The sequence below is a fragment of the Chelonia mydas genome, chromosome 19 (genome assembly GCF_015237465.2).
Source record: "Chelonia mydas isolate rCheMyd1 chromosome 19, rCheMyd1.pri.v2, whole genome shotgun sequence".
Taxonomy (NCBI): Eukaryota; Metazoa; Chordata; order Testudines; family Cheloniidae; genus Chelonia; species Chelonia mydas.
The window spans coordinates 7,094,139-7,117,016 of NC_051259.2; the positions used below are offsets into that span (position 1 = coordinate 7,094,139).

Below are 22,878 nucleotides of genomic sequence, written 5' to 3' on the forward strand. Positions count from 1 at the left end.
TGACTTACTGGCCATAAAAGAGACAAATTAAATTAGCGGCAATGTAATTGTGGCTACGTACATGCCCTTTCACAGCTGGCCCTGGCCAGTGGCTCATTTCCGAAGGCAGTGCTTTTCAGCCTTTTTTCATTTGCGGACCCTTAACACATTTCAAAGGGAGGTTGTGGACCCCTTTGGAAATCTTAGACATCGTCAGCAGATCCCCAGAGGTCTGTGGACCACGGTTTGAAAACCACCGCCCTAAGGGGCAGAGGTGTGTGTCCTGTGATGTAGGTAACTCTCAGTCCCAACCCCCTCCACCTCACTGAATCCCTGACTCTGTGTGTGTTTCTCTTTGCCCCTGTCTGTCTCCCTTTATGCTCATCAAGACAGCTGGAGAAGGTGCCAGTTTGCCCTGGTTCCACCTTTCCCAATAGCAGCTCCTCTGTGTTTCCCATCCAGTCCAGTGTAATCTCTGGGGAGGGAGCACCATTTGTCCATGGGAGGGGAGGTGGCCAAGGCAATGATGAATGGGTGGGAAGGTGTCCACAAGATCCTCTCTACGGTCCACACTATGAAAATGTGTGAGAATTTCTAACACACGCACTATAACAATTCCATAGCTGCTTAGGGACTACATGATTGTCAATCCAGTGTGCATCACAGCCTGGCTAGAACTCAGGACTCCTATTGCCACTTGAGCTAAAGGAGAATCTCTGTTAGCTTTGGAGAGGCTCTGACACAGAGGGGAGCAGTTCTGGGTCCATCCAGCACGTGTGCATTGCAATGTTTTGCCTGCATCTATTCCATCCCCACGTTCCAAAAATCAATGTAATATACAGTCCTCGAATAAAGGACATATCAGATATTAAACTGATAAGAACAGCTATAACTTAGATAATATTTTTACTTCATGGTCCAAGAGACACAGACAAGATTTTCATCTCCAGGCCAAAAGACCAAAAACATCAAGACACTGGATCACGCGCCTTTGATAGGCCGAGAGACTACTTACACTTGGTCTTAGCTCAGAGAGCCGAGAAGCGATAGGGTAGGCGCTCTGCATGCCCACACGCGCTGTGGCATACCGAACGCAGTGCACGCTTTACCCACAGAGCATTCTCACCCATTGGCAACAGAGCAGGCAGGGCCCCTGCACTCTGCAATTCCACAGCTGCAGAATCCCGCCCTTGCTGCAAGGTTCTGCACCATCGTCTCACCTTGCTTTCTTTTTTTAATCCGGTTCCTGATCCCGACGGTGGCAAAGCAAACCTTGAAAACGTGCCCCGATTGGGTCAAAGGCGGAGGTGTCTGGCTGAGTCTGCAGACAGCCCGAAACAAGGGCTCTGAGATGTGAACTGCCGCATTCCCCACACCCAGGGGTTAAATGGGACTCTCGGAGATAACTGTTTCAGTGGCAACATTGCTAAGGATTTCACTGGGGATCATTGCAGCAAACACACCCGGCTAGTGAGCCCACCCCACAATTGCTGCCTCTCGCTGCCCCCCAACTGCCCCTTGCCCTCCCCCAGCCTCCCCCAGGCAGCTTCTAAGGTGCGAACAGGCCTCGATGTGAACTGGAGGGACAGGGGCAGCGGACTGACCTTCACATCACAGGGGGCTGCTGGCCTGGTTGAATTGAGTCATGTCCGGATTGACGCCACTAAAACACCGCCCTCCCGCCCCCGTATAGATGCGCCCCGCAATGTCCGGCCTGCCCCACCTCCTCCAAGGGCCTGGCTGCAAACCAGCGAGATCTGGCCGCACCGCAGCGGCTGGGATCGGCTGCGGCTTTGCACCAAGACCAGGGGCGTCGAATCAGGGAGCCTCCCCTCACGGGGGGGGCGGCGGGGGGGGCTGGTTTTAAGGCCCATTCCCGGCTTGGGCCTGTTTTTAAAGCAAACTTTTAATCAAGCCGCCTGGTTGGCGTCCCAGCATCACCCTCCCCCCCCCCCCCCGCGGCCCCCAGTAGCAGGCGTCCTGCGGGGGGGGGGGGGCTGTCAATCATCGCTCCAGCTCCCATTCAGTCATTCTGCAGGGCTCTGAGCCGGACTGCACCAACCGGACCCAGGGAAACGGGGGTGGGGGGCAGGCGGCAGCGGAGCCAGCCAGGCCACCCCAGGCGCTGGGCAGGGCACAAGGCAGAGCCCCTCTGCTCCGGAGTCAGGGCAGCTCCACCGGGGATTTGCTCCAGGTGGGACACTCCACCCACCCCCCTCCCGCTGCATCTCCCCCAGGTTTGCAGGAGTCCGTCCCCCCCCACCCCTACAAGCCGCCCAGCCCCCCCCCCCAGCCCCCGCCCTGAAGTTGCTAAGCTCGTGCATTGTAGCCCTGCATGGAGCGGCGGTCGCATCAGCTGGGATGCAGCGCTCGGGCGGGCACTAGGCTGGAGCGCAAGGGGGGGAAAGCAGCGGCCGCCGCTTCTCCTTCTCGCTGGGCAGGTAGGAAGCAGCCCGCGCTCGGCTTTGACATTTTGATCGTTGCAGGGGAAAAGTTGTTGCAGCCGGGGGGGGGCGGGGGGGGTGCAGGGAGCCGGGCTGGGGGAGGATGTGGGGGGGGGGATGCAGAGGCAGGGAGCCGGGCTGGGGGAGGATGTGGGGGGGGGATGCAGAGGCAGGGAGCCGGGCTGGGGGAGGATGTGTGTGTGGGGGGGATGCAGAGGCAGGGAGCCGGGCTGGGGGAGGATGTGGGGGGGGGGGGGGGGATGCAGAGGCAGGGAGCCGGGCTGGGGGAGGATGTGGGGAGGGGAAGGTGTCCTGGTGGTTGGTCTCGCCCCCTTTCCTCGAGGGGGTCGCCAGCTCCTGCCGTGCTGGGGGTCTGGAGACAGGACAGGCGGGGGCCCCCGGGTCCCTTTAAAAGAAATCAAACGCTTTCGCCGTAGCTGCAGCGGCCAGTGGCTCTGCAGAGGGGGGTCCCCCCACCCCCATGGCGCAGGGGGTGGATTCCCCCCGCCCACCTCTCTGACCCCCGGCTTCGAGACCTCTCCAGCCTGTCCTCTCCCGGGGCCGGAGCCAGCGGTCCCGCTGGAAGTGCGTGCGATGGGGGGCGAGGGGGGCTCAGGGCCGGGGGCGAGCCGCCTGCATTGCTGCAGAGGGACTCGGCTGTTCCCGGGGCGAAGCCCCCGTCCTGCCCCCGCCCTCCTCGGACGGCTCCTGTGCCCCCCCCGGCAGATCGACACTGACACCCCCCCCCCAGGCTCCGGGCTGCCGCGATGCCCGAGGCAGGATCTCCGGCGCTGAAGCGCCTCTTGCCCGCATGCTGGCGGCGGGGTTCCCCGTGTCTCCTCCGGGGGCTCGCCGAGCTCAGGCCCGCCTCCCCTGGCGGCTGTGCGCCCTGCTCCCGGGAGCCGCAGGGAAGCCGGCGCTCCAGGCCCGGGGTGGGGGAGTCGGAGGCTCCCCGGGCAGCAGGACCTGAGCGCTCTGCCCTAGCCCAGGGGGCTGCTCTGAGCTAGGGGGATCCTGCGGGGGCGGCCAGGCTCGGCTGCGCTGGCTGGAGCTGGGTCCCTCCTGCCCCTGCCGTCCTTGAATGCTGGGGGTGTGCCCCGGTTCCCTGGCTGCTGTGACCCCCAGCCCCCTTTCTGTGGGGGCAGGGTACCGTGCTGGGCACCCTTCCTGCCCCACCCCCGTGCCATGCCCTTCCCTGCTGGGCCAGCTCAGCCCATGCTGGGCCAGGTTCCTGGAAGCCGGCAGGGCAGCGGGGCTGTGCGCCCCTTGCTCCAGACCACCACCCTGTGTCGTGTGAACCAAGGCTTCATTGCTTAATGAGGGAGCAAATCGCCAGCCGGTGCCAATCCGGTTTGAGAGGAGCATGAAGCAGAGCGTCTGGGAGAAGGGGGGCGTTGGATAAAATACCTTGGAGAGCAGCCCAGCCCTCCTCTGCAGCAGGGCTTCCTGGGTGCCGGCATCCATCTGGCCTGCTCACTCCCCCCCCCCCCGTTAAAGAGAATAACTGAGGCGATTCAATCTCTGGGTAGCCCCTGGTCCAAGCCTCGGCACCGCTTCTGCTTCGCCTGCCGCCTGGGAGTGCGTGTACGCGAGCGCCGTGCTCGGGAGCAGCCAGCTGGAGAGCCCAGGTGCCCCGTGTCACACTGGGCTCTGCCAGGCTCGTGTGGGGCAACTGGCGGAGGCAGGACAAGGAGCTCTCGGCAGATGAGTCTCCCGTGTAGTAGAAGAGGGGTTGGTGCCCCTGCCCCTGAGGATCTGGAGGCCCAGCTACTGCAGAACCAGCAGGGTAGGGGAAGGGCCTGAAGCCTAAATAATGGCCCGTCAAAGGGCTCTGTGGATGGAGACCCTCCCTCGGGAACTCAGAGGGATCTGCTCCCTGGATGAGTGATACTGAGTGAAGCGGTCTCCTCTGCTCAGAAACGGGACTGCATGAGTAACTCGGGGGTGGGCTTTTCAGGGATTAACCTTCACTTCATGCTCCCCTTCCATGGGATGCAGACGCAGTCTCATGCTGAGACCTGATCGACGTGTAGGTTGAGTTATTGTAACACGGGGCTGCCCTCGAAGACCACTGGGGGTGGAATGCCATGGCACACCTGGCCGAGGGTGCTGGCCATGGGCAGGATGTCACGCTGGGGCGGCTGACTGCACAATCTTCCTGCTTTGCCAGGCGAGGTGCTGCGATCTGTCTGTAAGGCCTGGGACGGCTTGGAGAATGGGCCCCTTTTTCCTGTGTGCTAATGCCATGGCGGAGCTGTGCTCTAATCACAGTCCCCGGGCTTGCGAGTTTGGGGCAGGGAGCTCTCAGTGAAGGCCCCTCTAGAATCGGACACTCTGTTGGCGGCTGGCTGTGTCACACCAACCCAAGGCCCAGCTGCTCAACAGAGCATTTTGCCTGACGGGCTGGGAGTGAAGCATGCTCTGAGCCGGTGCTAACCCATGGGGGGGCCCTAAGCAGGAATATTTTTGCCTCCCCGATTCTAAAACAGGCAAGTTCTTAGAATAAAAAGTGAATCGGGGGCCCCCTTGAGCTGCTCGGGGCCCTAAGCAATTTCTTAAGCCAGCTCTGAGCATGCTGTCTGTGTAACTCTGGGGCCCAAGTCCATTACACCCAGGCTGCCATGGGGCTGGCTAACTTGGATTCAGGAATCTGGTGTCTGTGTGGCCAATGGATTACTGACCGTCCCTTTAAATTCTTATTTCCAGCGCCTGGATCTCCTGTCCCATCTCTGCTCTTCGGTGGGTGAGTCGAGGATTGACTCCGAGCATTTTGGGTCTTGTCTGTGGTGGGGATGGGTAGCTCAGGGAGGGGGCGTGGGGAGGTAGGCGTGTGCGCGTGAGGGGTGTATGTATGCATTAAAGATGTTTAAGTGCCGAGGGGGGTTTTTGCAAGAAAACTGCTTCTAGCAGAGTCTAAATCATCTTCCCAGGGCTGATTTCTGCAAGCCCCGGGCATCTCCCAGGGTGCTGCACCTTCCAGTGCTAGATCACTGCGTCCCACTGCTCGTGCAGTGAGCAGGCTTCTTGTATACCTAACCCCCGGAGGTGCTTATTCACTGGCTGCCTTGAAGGCCTCGTTCGCGGGTAGGCTGTTCCCTGGGCCGGTGCTCAGGAGACGTGGCCGGACAGCACAGGGTGTGTTCTGAATGGCAGTTTGTTCTTGGCTGGAGGTGACGGGGCTGGGCGTACATGTCTGAGCAGCGACAGGGCCGTCTAATGTAAAGAGCGTGAGCTGATCCCTGCTCGGAGCAGACGGGCTGGGGGACTGGACAGGAGGGACTCTGGCAGAGAAGTGGGAGCACAAAACAGCCCTGGGGAGGATCCGGTGGTTGGCCGGAGTATAAATGGGCTAGGGTTTGGCAGGGTGTCTCAGGGAATTAGGCACCCAGATGCCTTTGCAGTTCGGTGGAAGTCTGATTCCTAGGTGCCTTGAAAAATTCCAGCTGGAGCGGGCTCTGTTGTCTGCCCAGTAGGTTGTTCTGTTGAGCTGCACTGGGGTTAGGTGCAGAAAGCTCACAGGTGCAGGCAGGGCGGAGTCCAGGAAGGTGCTGAAGTCCCAAGCAAAGCACCAGAACCGGAAAAGGTCCTGTGGAAATCTGCCAGACTCGTCTCTTCGCTCTCCCTCCAAACAGAAGCTGGGAACAGGGCAGCCGCATGGGCAGGCTGAGCCTCTGGTCTGGGCTGGAGGCTGCTGAGCATTTGAGCCTTCTGGGTTCTCGCTTTGCTCAGCCCACTGCAGCTGTGGGAGGGTTGCAGAGCTGATGGAAAATCCTGACATTTTGGTGTCTGTGCAGTCAGTTAAAGCTGCTCTATAGCGTTTGCTTCGCCCAGGGCAGGGAGAGGGGAGTCGTGCGCTGAGAACCCGCTGGGATTCCTGCTCCTCCCAGAGCACTGGGAGCCTAGGTGCTCTTGTGCCGAGAACTGGGTTCTATTCCCAGCTCTGCTGTTCAGCCAAGCCAGCCATGCTCTGTGTGTGTCTCTTCCCTCCTCTACAAAACAGGGGTGGTAACACTGCCTCATCTCCTAGGAGGGGGCTGAGGCTGACATCTCGGACGGACGTGCATCCTTATCGGCCCCCTCTCAGGAGCTGTTAGCAGAGGCCCACACATGCGTTTTGCTCGCTGAGACCCGTCTCTCTGTGTGGGCCTGGTGTCTGCCCCTGCTCTGGGAATTGGCACTACCATGAGAGGCAATGAGGCTGCGGGACACGGCAGTGGAGGTTGAGGTGGGGCCGGAGGAGAGTGTGGAGCATAAAACTGACGTTGGAAGAGCCTACGGGATGGCAGAGCAGGATCTGCAGGCAAACAGGAGCTGGCTTTGCTGGGATGCAAACCAGCCTGCCTTGGAACTGGTTCCCCTTTGCCCTCCCTGGATTGTGAAGCGCTTGACGTCTGTTATCTCGCTATTCCCCTTCCTACCCCTACAGCACAGCCACTGCTTGTGTTTCTCCTCCACAAACGGGAACCTGTCTTCGGCCCTCCCACCTCCCCTTTGAACCCTCAGGGCAGCTCGTTGGCATCTTCCGGCCTGGCCTCCCTTGGGTGGATGGGGAAAGGTGGCTGACCCAGTCTGCAGAACCTGAAGTCGCAGCAATCCCCTTCCCCTGACTAATGCCTGCCTGCCTCAGTCTGTGGGGTTAGATTCCTGGGACTCCAGTGCCAGGCGGAGGCTGTAAAGCATCGTTTAAATATTGATAAGAAGGCAGGCAAAGCCGCTCTTCCTGCATCTCTGCCAGGCGCTGCGTTTCCGTCCTTCGCTTTGTCAGTGCGCAGAGCTGAAAATAAACCTTCTCTCGAAAGGGAGCTGACCCAGTTCTGTTAAAGCTTCAGACAGGAGAACTCCCATCCCAAGCAGAGCTCTGGCCATGCGGGCCAGGTCTCCCCAGGCCAATGGGGTATTTAGCATCTGTTCTAACTGTGGCCTAATGCGTTTTCACCCAATGGTTCCCAAGCCTTGTAGGCTGAGGCTCCAGCTTTGGGAGCGTTCTCCAGCAGTGCCGGTGAGGACTGCAGCAGTGTGAATGGACCAATGGCATCAGTGTTCCTAAAATTGCTGGGCTTTTCCACATTGTCGTTCTAATCTCCAAAGCATGGGATTTCCATTGGGTAGGTTCTGGTGGGAGCGTGTTTTGTGTTCGGCGAAAAAGCCAGATGCCTGCAACATCCGTAAGACGTAAAAGCTGAGTGAGCTTTAAAGACAACTGTTCATCTGATCCTATAAAAAAGGAAACAAAAAGGCCCCAGTATGCCATGCTCTGCAGTTGATGGGCAGATCGCCTCATTAATAGTGGAGGGTGGAGAGGAAACGCAGCAAGCAAAACATCAGGCGTGTGTGCAGATGACCGTTATTTAGGAACCTAGAGAAGATGATCCTCAGGAAAACTCCAGAGGGACCTAACCAAGCGAGGGGCATGGACCGCCCCATGGAAAATGAAATTCACTGTTGGCAAACGCAACCGTGCGTGCTGGAAAGAATAGCATGAATGTACGTCGTGCTGTCTTCTAAATTAACCGACACAGACCCTGCACATCTCTGTGCATGGTGTAATGAGAACCTCCGCTCTCTGTCGTGTAGTGCCAGTGAAAAAGGCAAACAATGGTCAGCTGTATAAGGAATAGGATAGAAAAGAACATGGGATAATGAGCAAATCAGTTATTTTAAATGGGCCATAAATCCTCATGCTTCTTGGCACAATCCAACCCCTAACTGACATCTGGTTATGAACAGCAGGGCCATCAGTTAAGCACATGCCTCCAGCACTGGAATCTGAATGATGGGCCTTTGGTTCAGAAATATTCAGAAAGAGATCAAAGGGCAGCTCCTCCGGTGCCGGAGAGTATTAACGGAGAGAGGCCTGAGCACAGAACCAGGAACCAGGAGTTTTTCCTGCCTCTGATATCGATTCCCTTTGTAGCTTTCGGCCAATATGGAACAGGCTTTGAATGCTGGAGTAAGCCTCTGGCAAAGGAGATGATCCTGTTGCCAAGGGGCTGGACTGGGAATTGGAGGCTTGGTGCTGTTCCTAGCTGTGCCACCAATTTGTTTTGCAACCTTGGGGAAGTTCCTTAACCTCTTGGTGCATCAGTTTCCCATCTATCAAAGGAGGGCAGTCCCTGCCTCACAAGGATGCCTGAGGGTTAGCGAGCTGACTCTGTGACGCACGCTGGAGAGGAGGTGCGTGTGTGCACAAGCAAGTGTGAGCCGTGCTGGCACTAGAACAAGTAGTGGATGGCGATTGTGGTGTCACATACCCAGGCCGGTACAAGGAAGGCAAGAGCTCGTTCTCACTTGTCCTTCAGGAACTGGAATGATGGAACCTCCTATTGGAGTGGTTCCTTTCTGCACGCAGAGTTGGAGTTCTTTGTTCCGAACTGAGGACGGCTCAGGGGCTGGGGGTCTCTGTCCTTGTCCTGCAGTAGTCCCTCGCTTCAGTCACCCCACCCAAGGGGCCTTGAGATCTTCAAGCTTAGGTCAGCTCCTGTTCTTCCCCAGCTGGATTATTGATCCCTCTTTAGCCAGGAGTGACACCTGGCTAGTGCTGCACTATACGGGAAACTGCACTGTCGAGAGCTGCTTAAAAATAAATGAACTGAAAGCGTCATAACGATAGTAAACATGGCTTTAACTGTTGGGAAGCTGCCATCTGGACAGTCAATGTGGGTCAAGGCATAAATCTTATCTCCCTGTTGAAATGAATGGGGAAGCGGAGAATTGGAAGGTTGTTGTGAATTTAGAAAGAAATAAGACTTCATCTCTTAACAACTTGGCAGTTCTCTGAATTCCTCCCCCTCCCCCAACTTATTCCCCTGGCAGCTGCATTTCCTAGGTATTGTTAGTCCTGCCTCAATGCAGGGAGGAAGGACTGGATTGCCTCTTCCAGCGCTGGCTGGTTTATTTCTGGTGGGTGATCCAAGCTGAAGTTTGAGTCAAATGGCAAGCTCCCGTTGAGACCCCAGCCCATGTCACTTCACGATGACACTGAACCAGTGACAGGTGTGCCTGAAAACTCTTTAAATTCCCTTTCTCCCTGTATGTTCTTGGCTGAAGAGCTACCAAATATTCAGTGAGTTGTGAGCATTCCTCTCAAATTCAGCAAAGTGCATCGCAACCCTGGTCCTCCTGCATTGTGAGGACTGGCCCCGCACCCCATGCCCCTAAACTGCATCTCTCTGGATCACGTGATGGAGATCCCTGCCCTGGGTTGGCTTGCAGAAACCCAAAGAGTGTCCCATCCTGATGCATGGGAGGGGGTGCAAGGAGGGAAGGGGGGAAATGTGAGGGGCTGGCTCTGGTGGTGCTGAAAGCATCTCTAAATTGTGATAATGAAGTGGGAAAAGTGCCAGATTCTGAATGGAGGAAATTCCTGTGGTAAGAGATCCCTGCATGGATTCTGAATGAGATGCACCCATGCTCCTGGCCTGAATTCATGCTGCAGGGAGCATCTCCTGCTCTGGGTCCGTAAAGAATCTCTGTCCTGGAGTCTCTTATCTTGGGGGCCATCCTGGATTATTTTTGCTTTGCAAGAACCAGTCCCTCTTAAAGTAAGGGGCAAACAATGAGAGAGACCATCCAAGCCTCTGCTCTGCAGGACATGGTCTTTCTTCCTTCCCTGTCCCCGCAGGTCTGCCTGGGCTTGTTTCCACCACCTTATGTACAGGTATACGGGCCTCTCCTCTATCACTGCATCCCAGCTCAGTCATCTGGGCGATGACTCTCTGGGCTTTCCAGTCTGCTGAGTGCATGGAGCTTCGTGTCTCCTGCTTGCTCTGTGTCTCTGGCAAACAGCTCCGGCATCCTCCTTCATTACTTCCTAATTGAACAAGTGGCTCATTGAGCTGGACATTCGTGGCGCCGTGGAGAGACGACGTGGGCACTCTGAGTGGAGGGAGCAAGGTTAGAGAAGCCAAGCAGGCAGGAGCTGACGTGACTGGCTGGCCCACTGGCTCCCATGCTGGTGACTGTTCAGATCACACACCTAGACGCACTGCCCCAAAGATTCACGTTAAATTAAATGTACAGAAAACTAACTAGGAAAAATAACTCTTTTCTCTAACCAATTAATAGGCCCCAATCTCCCCACCCCCTCTCTCATCCACCATGGAGTCACTGGGGCTTCTGTGGGGAGGCAGAGGACTGCCTGCGTGGAGCTCCTTATACGATTCTCCTCATGGCCTTGGACCCTGATCCTGCAAACACTTCTGGCCAGATTTTTCCAGCGCTCAACTCCCATTGTTCTCAGCGCTGTGGCACTCACGGGAGTAGTCCTGACGTTCAGTGGGACTGTGTGTGTGAATAAAGCTACCCATCTGCTTGAAGTGGCTGCAGAATTCAGCTCAGCCCAGCGATTGCTTCCTTTACAACCCATGTATACAGCAGATCCCCGCCCAAGTGATGCTTTATCTCTCCTGGGGCTGCTTTTATTTTTTTATTTTTTAAAGACAAACCCTTTTAGTGATTGCAAAATGTAAAAAGCATGTTCAAACCCCCTCTGCACTGCGCTGGGCAAACCCCGTATTGCGGGAAAGCCGCCCAACCATGCACAGTTGAGGTCTGCAGGACAGAGCCAGTCTAACTGCATCCTTGATATCATTTTCCTTGTGCAGCTGTGCTTGAATGGCACATTGTGCAGCCATCGTTGCTAGAAACAGGCAGAGAGGGGAAATGAATATGCTCAGAAAAGCCTTTTCTCCCTGTCTCCCCCCCCCCCAAAGGAAAGGACTGGGTTTTTTTTCCCTCTGACAGATTCTAGTTTTAAATCCTTGAATCCAACTGGGGTGGGAGGAACACTGCACATGTATTCTATGCTCTTTTCAGGTAGAATTTGTCAGACTGACACCCCCCCCCCCAGTATTAATATGACAGTAACGCCAGGAAACCCAGACTGAGATTAGGGCCCTATAGTGCTAGGTGCTGTACAAACACCTAGTGAGACAGTCCCTTACACTGTAGTAGTTACAGTGTAACTAGACAAGGGGAGGCTGGGAAACAAGCGCAGTGATTAACCAAGGTCATGCAGCAGAGCCAGGAACAGAACTGAGGTCTCCTAGCTGCCACACCAGCACCTTATCTGCTAGGCCACCTGGAGAACACTGGCAACCTCTCGCACAGAGCTTCTGCTGGCTCCGATTGTATTCCGCTCGTGCTCTTGTGGAGGGACAGACCAATGTAACCAAACTGGCAAAATGTGACTGTAAACATCAATATTTAACTGAGCAGTTGCAATAATCTGAAACCGGGACGAAAAAGCTCATCCACGTTGGGCTAAGATTAAAGACTTTTAACTAAGTCGCTGATTTGGCATTTTAAAAAAAACCTCTGCTCACCTTCCCCTAGAGAGTGACTCCGGTCACCTCTTTGTGAGGAAGGAGGTGGCCCATGAGGAGTAATGCTGTGATGGATTTGATAGTCACCACATTCCCCTTGGTGACATCTGCAAGGGCCTGTTCTTCCAAACAGCTGAGACCCAGAAGTGGGCTCACCCACAGAGTGGGACATCTTTGGCTCAAAGTGAGTCTGATCTCACGTGCCTTGCCCACCTGGACCCCCTGGGAGTCATGAGCACCCAAGAAATTAAGACTCGGGCTTCTGGTGATAGGCTTCTTTCACTTAGGGCTGCCTCCCTGGCGTCTGTCAGTCGCAGGGTGGAGAGGCGATAAATGGGACCAACTTCCTCATTTTAACAACTTTGGGTTCAACTTTCCAATCCCTGGTCCTTGAATGGCGCCAGTTGATGTTGCTACTAGGCAAATCAAAACACTGACTCATGCATTTGCTTCCCTTCAAGGTTAATGGTTTTGTTGCGTTTAAAACTCTGGTTCTGTTCTCCTCCAATCTAACCTTACACCCAATTAGCTTTGCTTAGAAATCTGTCTGCTCCCTGCCTGGCTCTCCTCTGGAGAGTCTGATTTTAATAAGACACGCCAGGGTGTCTTTTATGGCCAAAACAATGCTGTCTTGACAGCGAGTAACACTTAGCCTACGGTTCTGTGTCTAACAGCCGCCACGGCTCACTGACATCAGACTATAATACGTACTCTGTTGGCTCGTTGCTTCCTTCAAGACTCCTCCGTGGAAAGGACGCATGGTCGTCTCCTCTCCAGAGGATGCTCTCTGTTCTTTGGTTCCTCTTCATCTGCCTACCTGGCTGGTAGAACTGAAATTCCTTGCTGGGAAATGGGCCGGGGGGGCACTCTGTTTCCTTGGATTGGTTCCGTAACACCTGACTTAGGTGTGGCTTGTCAGGAATTCCCTAAAGAGCCCAACCGAGTGGAGATCCTCTGTGAGGAGGCGGAGAGGTGCAGCCAGAGGGAAATGCACCGACCTGATCTCCCCTTTCATGTCCAGTCTGGGTTATAAATCCCAACACTCTGTGTTTCCCCAGCGCCTTTCATGGGGCAATCTCAACACACTGCACAGCCCGGGGGAGCCTCCCAGGTCAGTCAGCATCACCCTCATTTTGCAAAAGCTTTGAATAAATGACTTGCCCAACCACTTACGGTAAATTGGCGGCAGACCTGAGAAGAGAACCCAGCTTCCGTGAGCATCAGCCAGGTGCCCACCCCATCCCTCGCGTTGAAAAGACTCTGTATCCCCAGAGCTACCTGAGTGCTGTGACTGGTCCTGCTGCTTGTGCCCAGATGTCAGGGGCTCGGAATGGTTGATTGCACCCCGGCACTGGGAGGGAAAAGGGCTAAATTTAAGGGTAATTACAAGAGGCAGCTTAAGTTTCCAGTGAGGAGAATAAAAGCCTCTGGCTGCAGAGAATGGACAGAAAAGGTCCAGTGGGAGGTAATGAATCCAAGTGTTTCTGTCGCACTAACCGAGGAATCGCTCACTACACAGCAAATGGCACTTGCTTCGTTTGATCCTTGGTGCAGTGTTAATGTCTCAGCTTCCTTGTGCCAGCTCTGCGCTAGTTTTAATCTCTGCTCCCCAGAAGCGTTGGTCTGTTCTCTGCAGCAGTCTCGGGATGTTGCGCTCTGTTCTTAGAAGCTCCTAGTCAAGCTGGAAGGCGGGGCTGGGGGGGGGTGGGGGAAGTAATGGGGATTTGGAGAAGAGCAACAAAAACGATTGAGGGGCTGGCTAATGGGGCTAGAATTCAAGGAGCCGAAGAGGGCTAGCAGAACCAAGTGACCGGGGCGTGGGTGAGGGAATCATTTTGGGTGGCTCCAGGCTGTTTTCATCCTTATCCCCTATGACATGTAGGCTGAATGCCAAGGAGGTGGGAGCGCGTGGGTCCCTAGCAGAGATCAGGGTCTTGAGCCTCTTTCTTTGTGGGAATTTTCCCTTAGTCCACAGGCCCTGCTCTCCAGGCGCGCTCAGCGGTTGGGGTCTGGACTCCCCCTCTCTGGGATTGGCAGCCTTCTCCGAGCAGAGCTTGTACCTCCTAAGCAGGGTTGATCTGTTTACAGGGCTTTGGAGAGTGACAGTGGCCATGATTAATTACTTGGAAATCCCTGCGCTGCCCAGCCCCTCGCTGGTCCCTCTTGCACAGCGGGCAGGGGGATGGCAAATGGCACATGAGCATCCCTGCTGGCTCACCAGACGCAGGCCTAAAGGCAAGTGTTTAATGGGGAGGGGAAAGGGAATTAATTCAATGGCCTTCTGCCCTGTGATCTCATGTCTCTTTGACTCCCTGGTGCCCGCAGAACCCTGCTTCTTGGGCTTGGCTGTGCAGATTTGATTGTTAATAGGCTGCCAATTAATATTCAGACGAGGGGGTGGAATGATCATGGGGTTGCTGCTGCCAATTTGCTCTGGAGCTATGTTATGCCTGTGCTTGGCCTCTAATGACTGTCCTTACCCAGCGCTCCTCTCCTCCTGGCGCCCACAGAACTGGGCTTATTAGTATTGCCATGTAGTGCCTGGAGCCGGAGCGGCTACAAGGATGCTTGTGAGGCTGACTTGGAATTGCTCAGGGGAGTGAATTCCCAGGATGGGGATCATGGAGCAAGCGAGGGGCTAAAGCCACTGCAGGGATAGGCACTAGCAGGCTGTCTCGTTTAGGCATGATGGCTAAGGGCTTGTCTCCATGGCAGGGTTAGCGCGCGTGTTGCCCCAAACTTGATCCCCCCCCACCCCCAGAAATCTCTAGCTCCAATTAAGTGGTGCTTTAAGCTCAAGCCAGCCGGCCCGTCAGGGGGTGGGCCGAAGCTTGAGTGCAGCTTTGGTGAGCGGTGCAGTGGGGGGACCCAGCTACAGGCTACAAACTCCAGTTAGTAGCCCTGGGCCGTGCGGTGCGGCCTCTGTCTCCTGAGCTGGGCCGAGTGGTGCGATGGAGCGAAAGGGTGCAGTCAACACCAGCCCCGTGTGTCTGGCCAGCCAGGCTAGGACGGACCAGCGCTGAGGACTGTATTGGTTTTCTCGTGGAGATGGGGCTGAGCTGTGTCCCTCCGCTGCAGTGCCAGTGGCTAATGTTTGCACGGTCTCTTCTTGAGTGTAGACAGGACCTGAGAGTCCTAAAGCCAGGGCCCCCGCGATGTGCGGTTTAGGAGGAGGCACTGTCCCCACTAGGTTATTCAGAGCGCTAAATGCTACCCCCCACTCCAAACTGGACCCAGCAGCCAGGGCAGCGATTGGCGCTTCGCCACTGGGCATTGACAGCCGCTCCGCTCTCTTGGCAGCTGCATCGTGCACCAGCTCCAGCTTCAGGGTGAGCTTTGGGGGCAGCCATCTGGAGGGTGTGAGGCAGGGAAGGGGGGTCTAGAGAGCGTGGGGGGACCGTTGGGGAGGGCTGCACTGACGAGACAGAATCTCACCCTTCTGGCTGCCTTTAGGTGAGGTGCCATGGGCCGGCTCTGCCTCCAATGGGGCCAGCCCTTTGGGTGAAAGGCAGGAGATGCCCTCGGTGGTCTGGGCTGAGAGGTATGGAAAGGATCATTTCCCCCTCCCCTGTGCATCAGCGCTTCTCCAATCTTCCCCCTGCCCTCCTGGTGTTTAGACCAGCCCAGCAAAATCTCTGCCTTAGCTACTTGCAACTTTGAGAGTTGCTTATAATTGGAGTTGCCCGTCCCGCTGCCCCATTCTCTCTGCCCAGCCCCGGGAACGCCTGGTGTGAAAGGCGGCCACATAGACGCCTCACCTTCTTCCTAAAGCGCCTCAGCCCGGGGCCTAGTAATAAATCAAGGATGATTCATGCTCCTCCCACCTCCATGCAGAAACCTCCCCCAGCAGCAGCTGCTCGAGCTGAGCAAACGCTTTCTCTTTTCTGCAGTGGAGCCGATGAGGGACCCTGGCAGCATCCACGGGCCTGTGGTGGGTCGTTGTGGGATGACTGCTCGGTGCGCTGGCTACTGCAGGTGCAGCTTTCATGACTGGGAAGGAGACGGACAGTGTCTCCAGGGCTGCCTAGGGGGATGGGAGCTTTCTGACTCCATGTGGCAGTGAGGTCTAAATGGGCTCAGCGGGGTCGTTTCCTGCCATGGCTATGTTGGGAGGCATGGGTCCGACTCAGGCAACATTCCTTCAGGTACAGTCGTATTTGAGTGAATCCTGACTTGCTATATCTAGCCCCAAAACACTGTAGAGCCCCACTGTACTAGGCGCTGTACAAAACCAGAACGCTGCGCAGGACGCTAACCAGCTCCTGGGTGGGGCAGTATCTGAGTGGCATGGCTAGTGCCGAGCGCTGTGCGGGGCTGGTTTAGAGGGGGGAGTTGTAGCATTTAAGGTCAGACGAGACCATTCTATCATCTGGACTGACCTCCTGTAGAAAAGGGCAGGGCATTTCACCCAGTATGTCCAGTATTGAGTCCCCGATGGGTGCTCATAGCTGGGGAAGGAGCTGAGCTACCCACCCGTGAAGGGTGCTGGTAGTTGGGAGAGGGACTGACCACATCTGCCTCTCATCTCTTTGGCTCCTGGGGCCCAGATTAAGGCTGTGAAGTGACCATGGGGAAGCAGAATAGCAAACTGCGTCCAGAGATGCTCCAGGACCTTCGGGAGAACACTGAGTTCTCGGATCTGGAGCTGCAGGAGTGGTACAAGGGCTTCCTCAAGGACTGTCCCACCGGCATCCTGAACGTGGAGGAGTTCAAGAAGATCTATGCCAACTTCTTCCCCTACGGCGACGCCTCCAAGTTTGCCGAACACGTCTTCCGCACCTTCGACACCAACGGGGACGGCACGATCGACTTCCGAGAGTTCATCATCGCCCTGAGCGTCACCTCCCGGGGCAAACTGGAGCAGAAGCTCATGTGGGCCTTCAGCATGTATGACCTGGATGGTAACGGCTATATCAGCCGGGAGGAGATGCTGGAGATCGTGCAGGTAACACAATCCCCCTTCCCCAATTCCCTCTCCCCTTAGCCGTGTGGCTTCCTTGTGCCTGGGCTTCGGCTGGATGAGCTTGCAATATTGCCCTGCCTACGAGCCTGATCCAAAGCCCATTGCAGTCAAGGGAAAGACGCCCCTTGATGTCAATGGGCTTTGGATCAGGGACTCAGCTAGCTGAGACCCAGGCATCCACATAGGCCCCTTGCACTAGGACACGCCCCATAGGGAATAATCCTGCATTCTGCCCAGGGAGATGGGACTGGCTTGAACAGGGCCAGTCCTCCAGAGCCATGCACCCTGACTAGTCATTCGCCCCAGCTCAGAAGGGTGAGTGTATCTCCTCCACCCTGCCGTGGTGTCAGCAACCAGCCAGGGTGCAGTCCAGCTGGGAATTGGATCAGATAGGTTCTGTTTGTCCCAGGGGCTAGCACTGCTTAGGGGGCTAATGCAGGCATGTGTCTGTCAGCCATGGGGATGCAGGGACCAGGTGGGATTCAGGGGCTGGAGGATAATGACATTTGGGAGGATGGAGGGGTGGGGGCTGGATTTTGTAAGGAGGAGCAGATTCCCTTCACAGGCTTGTCTTCCCAGGGAATGGTGGGGTGCGTACGTACATGCTTTAACAAGGGCAGGGCTGGGCTCCACAAGGCATGTCCTGAAAAAGCTTGTGTTTCCTGATCTCCTTCGTTGGTCTGCCGGCCCCCTCCTCAGCCTGTGTCCCAGCCTCTCTCCTCTGAGCAGTGATGCTGAGCGGGGCAAGAGCAGACCGAAGGGTTGAATTTAATGGGGGTTAGAGGGTGGGGGATGGTGAGCCGGACAGATTAGCAGAGGGCAGAGTGTGAGGTGACTGCCCGTCACGGGTCTCTTGCCTGGCTCTGAGGAGCAGCCTTCTGGCAGGGCTGGGAGAAGGTCACGCTGTCCAGCCCCCCAAGCCGTGCCCTCTGCAGGTGGAGACTGCTCAAAGTCTCCCTTCTCTGATGAAAAGCTAGGATGCTGCCTGTCAGTGGCATCCGCTTTCCACAGAAACAAAGAGTGTTGCAACCAAAGCAAGGGACCGGCCTCTCACCCAAACTGGTCTCTGCTGCTTTAGGTCCCGGGCGAAGGGATTTAAAATCTGCCCTAGGAGCGCAGGAGTTGGTACGTTGACAGCGAAAACTCCCGTGCCTGTGGGGGAACCGTGGCTTTGAATCCAGGGTCGAAGCTAATGGCTGACTCCGTTTTCCCACTGAGATGCAGGAAGGATCAAGCTGGTCCTGGCAGGGCTTAATGCACTCGCTGCCACGAGCCAGGTGGGAGCGCGGCAGGACGCAGGAGCCCAGGACACTCATTGCTCGGGGGGCTGGGGAGAAGTGAAGCATCTGATAGCCAGAGCCCTTTATACTGAGCCTCTCCTCTGCAAATCAAATCCTTGCAGGGCCCAAGGCAAGGAGTAACTGGAACGGGGGAGCAGGGACGGAAATGGGCTTCTTGGCTAGGGGATTTGGCATTCGGGAGCCCCAGTGCATATGTCTCTAGGGGAGAGAGGAGACCCAGTTGTGCTCCACTGTCTGAGCATAGGAGACCTGACATGAGGGGCTGGGGTACCCTGTGCACGAACCACTGCAGGGGGGTATAGTCGGCGGTCTTGTCCCAATGTCAGATGGACACAGAGATCTGTTCAGAGGGGCACTGTCTGTCTGCTTCCCATCATCCTAGGAGCAGCCCTGGGCGGGTCTGCCCTTTCCAACAGCAGGAGCCATTAGCTTGCCCACCTGTGCTGGGTGACCCAGCCCGGGACATGGGGATGCTGCCCCTCATGTGAGCCAAGGTCCCGCAGGGGAACTAGCAGGAGTCCTCCCTAGCTCCTCTCTGCCCTCTGCGGGTGATAGTTGGTTAGCGCAGGGTGTTTTCACCGTAAATCGAGCTGCTGGGGCCAGCCCCCTCCACTCTTCACGAGTGCAGCCAGGCGCGAACTACAGCTGCCCTGCTAGGAAACAGACCGGCAGTTGGGCCCCATTCACCAGATCATCCCAGTGTCCATCTGTGGCCTTGTACGAGGGGCCGCTTCTGATGTGGGACGTCCTGATTGGCTGGGGGTGCAAGCTCCCATCTGTGTTGTAAACAGGAGAAAAGAGCAACTCCCCTGAAGAGCCACGCCAGGGCTGTAACACATGCCCTCTGCAGAGCACGCCATGACCAGGTGTCCAAAGGGCAGCCAGGGATAGCCCTGGGGGAGAGGGAGAGACGGGCTGAGTTAGTCTAAGCTCGGTGGCATGGGGGGGGGTCATAGGGAGCGGAGGGTATGTTCACCAGCACATCACCACCCTTGCCCTAGGGCTGGGTCAGCTTTGGCATTAACCACACAGCCCCGGCACCCTGAATCTTAGTTACAGATGCCTTCCTGGAGCAGCCGGGCCCCGCCGGAGGAAGTGACCCAGTAGCTATTACACTGATCTTGTTTAATCAAGTCTGCTCCATTGTATTTCCCTGCTGATGTGCCGGGAGTTGATGCGACTAACAGGCTTATTCCACTGGGGTTTTTTTTTTTTTTTAAATGACGCTTATTCTCCAATGTAAAACCAAAACCTGTTTGCAAAGGCAGGCGCACAAGCCCTCTCTGCCTCAGCTCCATGTCTTCTAGGTGGCTTTTGCAGCTACTCCACCTGGGTCTCACCCGCAGCACCCACGGCCCTTACAGGTTTGAGTCGTCAGAGGTCACGACTCCCCGTCTGTCCTCTTCTCCCTCCCCTAGGCCATCTACAAAATGGTTTCCTCGGTGATGAAGATGCCTGAGGATGAATCAACTCCAGAGAAGAGAACGGAAAAAATCTTCCGACAGATGGATACTAATAATGATGGTAAATGAGAGGAGACGGAGGGAGATTAAGGAAAGGTCTCATTGCTAAATCCAGGGGTCTTAGGATCAGAGACATGCAAACTGATTAAATGCATCATTTTCGTTTAGCGTGGAGGGGGGGTGGGAAATCACAGCATTGAGCGGGGGAAAGAGACTGACAGGGCTGCTCTCCTGTGGCCGTGCCATGATATAGCAAGGGCTGCTGTGGGCCTAGGGCCCTGGGTCCTTGGAGGGGCTAAGCCCAAGGCCAGCGGGCTTGATTGTGTTTAAAGCAAAACCAAGAGTGGCATCAGAAAGTGCCCCCCCCCGCACGCACCCATAGTTCCTGGGCCCTGCAGTTAAGGCTGGAGGCTATTTGGACAGGTGGCCCAGTGGTTAGGGCACCAGGGTGCAGCTGGGGAGATGTGGGGGCAATCCTCTGCTTCGCCACTGATTCCATCACCTGGGGAAAGTCCCTTAATCTCTCTGTGCCTCAGTTGCCCAATGGGGATAATAGCCATGCCCTGCCTCACGGGGGGCCGTGAAGACAAAGACCGTAAGGAGAAATACAGCAGCCCGCTCCTGGCCTCTGGGCTCTGTCCGTCCAACTTTCCACTGCCAAGCCAGCCCAGGCGGGAGAGAACAGGGCATGGGAAGATGTCTGGTGTCCACCATCTGGGGCTGTTGTCCCCTTAATCGCGGTCAGTCCAGTAAACTCTGCCCCAGGCAAGGCACTGCTGTAGGAATAGCAGCTGCACCCTCAGCAGCCTCACTGCTCTGGGGGCGCGGGTCCCGTTCCCAGCCGACAGGAGAATTATGTCACGCGGTAGGGACCTGAGCAGCCCTTTCCCGGACAGTCTCCCCTCCCGCAGTGCAGGGGGGCGCCCCATAGCTATAGAGCTGCAGTAGAGAGAGGGCAATTACGCTAAGTCGTGCATTCTTGACTCCGGGGTTGCAACCCACCCCCCTGTATTGCTAGGTTGTGGAGGGGGCTGGTCCTGGTCTGGAAAGGGGCAAGCTGACCCAGCTGCGGACACACCAGGCCCTTTCTTCTCTCCTTTCCCCAGGCAAACTCTCTCTGGAAGAGTTCATCAAAGGTGCCAAGAGCGACCCCTCGATCGTGCGGCTGCTGCAGTGCGACCCCAGCAGCGCCTCGCAGTTCTGAGCCCTCCCGAGGGGAGTGGGGGATGGGACCCATCCTCTCCCGAGAGCACTGCCAAGACACCTGACCTCACAAAATCCCCGGCTCCGCCACGGAGGCCAGCTTCCCATAATCCTCTGGGTGAACGGACATGGTCCCATGAAATGACAGCACGGCCACCGTTTTCTCAACTCATCCACTCTGCTTCCCTCACGCCGAGTCCGTAGCCACGGCCTCGGGAACGTTCAGCTGGTTCTGGGGCTCCCGGGGCGGGTGGGAGGCGGACAGAACAGGACCTAGCTGGAAACCACTTTCACGACGCCTGTGGGCTGGAGCACAGGGCCAGGCTCAGCATTGTCCTCCGGGGGTCCCTGGGAGGTGGGGCCAGGCTCAGCATTGTCCTCCGGGGGGCCCTGGGAGGTGGGGCCAGGCTCAGCATTGTCCTCCGGGGGTCCCTGGGAGGTGGGGCCAGGCTCAGCATTGTCCTCCGGGGGGTGGCCCTGGTCTCCCTGCTCAGGGTCTCTGCCTTGTGAGGTTGCACAATGCAGCCGCAGCTGGGGCTTTCCATCGCTGTATGGGAAGTGGCAGCAGGGAGAGAGAAATAGCTGCCCCTCCTTTAAGCTCTGCCCCTCCACAGGGGGAAGGAGGAGCTGCTAATCTCAGCCCACAACCCATCGGCTGCACTAGCCACCTGTGGTACCCCGAAGGGGGTGTGTGTCTAAGCTCACCGTCTCCCCTCCCCCCAGCAGGGACACAGGCAGATGCTCTTACCCCTTCACTGCCCCCCAGCTGCCGGCCCTGCAAAATGGGAGGGATGCAGCTGCTGCAGGGCCACCATGTAGCCGTAACGAAGGGCCACTTCCCTGGCTGGGTCAGGCTGCCTATGCGGGTTTCCCCTGAGGACTGACTGGTGCTTTGAGGGGGCATGAGCCCTGGGCCCACTCGTAGGGGAGCAGAGGGGGCCTGCGCCCTCCCTTCTCGAGATGGTTGCCATAGGTGAAGCTAGAGGGAATAGGCTGGTGTCTCTGCAGCTAGTGGAGACTGGGGGGTGGGATCCTTGGGCTAGGTCTGTAGGAGGCTCCTCCTAGGAGCAGGAATAGAGCTAGGTATTTCCCCATGCAGCTCGGGAGAGGCTATCCAGACCGAACACTTCCCTCTCTTCTAGCTTCTGCCAGGATTTTCCATGGAGTCAGCCCCAAAAGCTTAGCAGCGAGCGCCAGAGCAAGCCAAGCCCCCGGCTTCTGCCAACCCAGGTGCACAGCAGGGGCCAGGGGCTTTCTTCAGGCCGCTGTTTAAAGACAGGCCGGTCAAGAGCGCACACGCCAGGTGAGCGCAAGCCCAGCCCTGGGGCTACACAGAGGCTAAAGTCGGGGGCTCCTGGAAGAAGCTTGGAGGGGGAAAGGTCAGTCAGCAAGGGGAGGGGCTCTGGCTGCACCCCCAGAGGCTGAAGGGGGCGGGGGGAGTAATCAGCCTGCATAGGGGACTTGCCCTCACAGCTGGTGTCTGAAGGGGAGTTAAGCAAAATTAGTTCCCAACACAGCTGGGGGTGCCAAAGCCCAGCTGGGGGCCGGGGGGGTGGGGGGAGGTGCCAGAATGTGGCTATGGCAAAGCCTCTCTTACTGAGCCAGAAGTTGGACTTCCTGCCCTCTCCCCCACGTGGCTGTGTAGAGTAGGACGCCACCCCTGACAGTGTCCTGGTGGAAGGGGATGTGCCCATCTCTACAGCCTGCCCCAGCTGGAAGGCAGGGGCTGAGTAAGGCCCGGGGGGGAGGAGAGACAGTGGTAGCAGTCTCAGCCCTTGGGCTGCCCCCCAACCTCCCAGCTGATTGTAGCTTCCCCCACTTAGCACAGATGGGGAGCAGCCCTGACGACCCCAGCGCACACATTAAAGGCCACTGCTGTCTGTCACATAATTTTGTTCATCAGTATTTTGTTTTGGCTGCACACAGATCCCCTTGGCAAGGGGAAGGAGGGCTCAGCAGGGCCACCCCCACTTCACACAGAGGCAGAAGCCCCGCATCACAGGCGGGGCTCTGTCAGCACAAACCGCGCCCCCCCCCCCCCCAACCCTGCCAACTGTCTCAGCCCAGGTTGTGGAGATCAACGTGTCCCGGTGTGCTCACGCACCATTCAAAGCAGACGCTCGCTCGTCCCATCCAGTAACGAAGGGAGTGCATGGGGTGGGGGTGGGGTTGCTTTTGTTCTTTTAATATCTTCAGAATAAA

General features: G+C 56.8%; 1 protein-coding gene and 1 pseudogene across 10 annotated transcripts; one reads left to right on the forward strand and one right to left on the reverse strand.

The window, feature by feature from the left end:
* Positions 1 to 705: 705 nt before the first annotated feature.
* LOC114021249 lies at positions 706 to 906 on the reverse strand (annotated as a pseudogene).
* Positions 907 to 1,901: 995 nt separating this feature from the next.
* Positions 1,902 to 22,782, forward strand: HPCA (hippocalcin). 10 transcript variants are annotated; one of them, XR_006286572.1, is made up of 6 exons: positions 1,902 to 2,420; positions 5,130 to 5,162; positions 16,294 to 16,691; positions 19,429 to 19,534; positions 20,580 to 21,073; positions 21,116 to 22,782. XR_006286572.1 is itself a non-coding variant. In XM_043532232.1 (5 exons), exons 3-5 carry the CDS (start codon positions 16,314 to 16,316, stop codon positions 20,675 to 20,677), a joined length of 582 nt encoding a protein of 193 aa, XP_043388167.1. In that variant the 5' UTR covers positions 2,009 to 2,173; positions 5,130 to 5,166; positions 16,294 to 16,313; the 3' UTR covers positions 20,678 to 22,782. The 10 variants fall into 10 exon arrangements, 4 of the variants coding, with proteins under 4 accessions (XP_043388167.1, XP_037737863.1, XP_043388168.1 ...); XR_006286571.1 differs by having other exon boundaries at positions 2,024 to 2,420; positions 5,130 to 5,166; XR_005222832.2 differs by having other exon boundaries at positions 2,024 to 2,420; positions 5,130 to 5,166; positions 20,580 to 21,031.
* Positions 22,783 to 22,878: the final 96 nt, after the last annotated feature.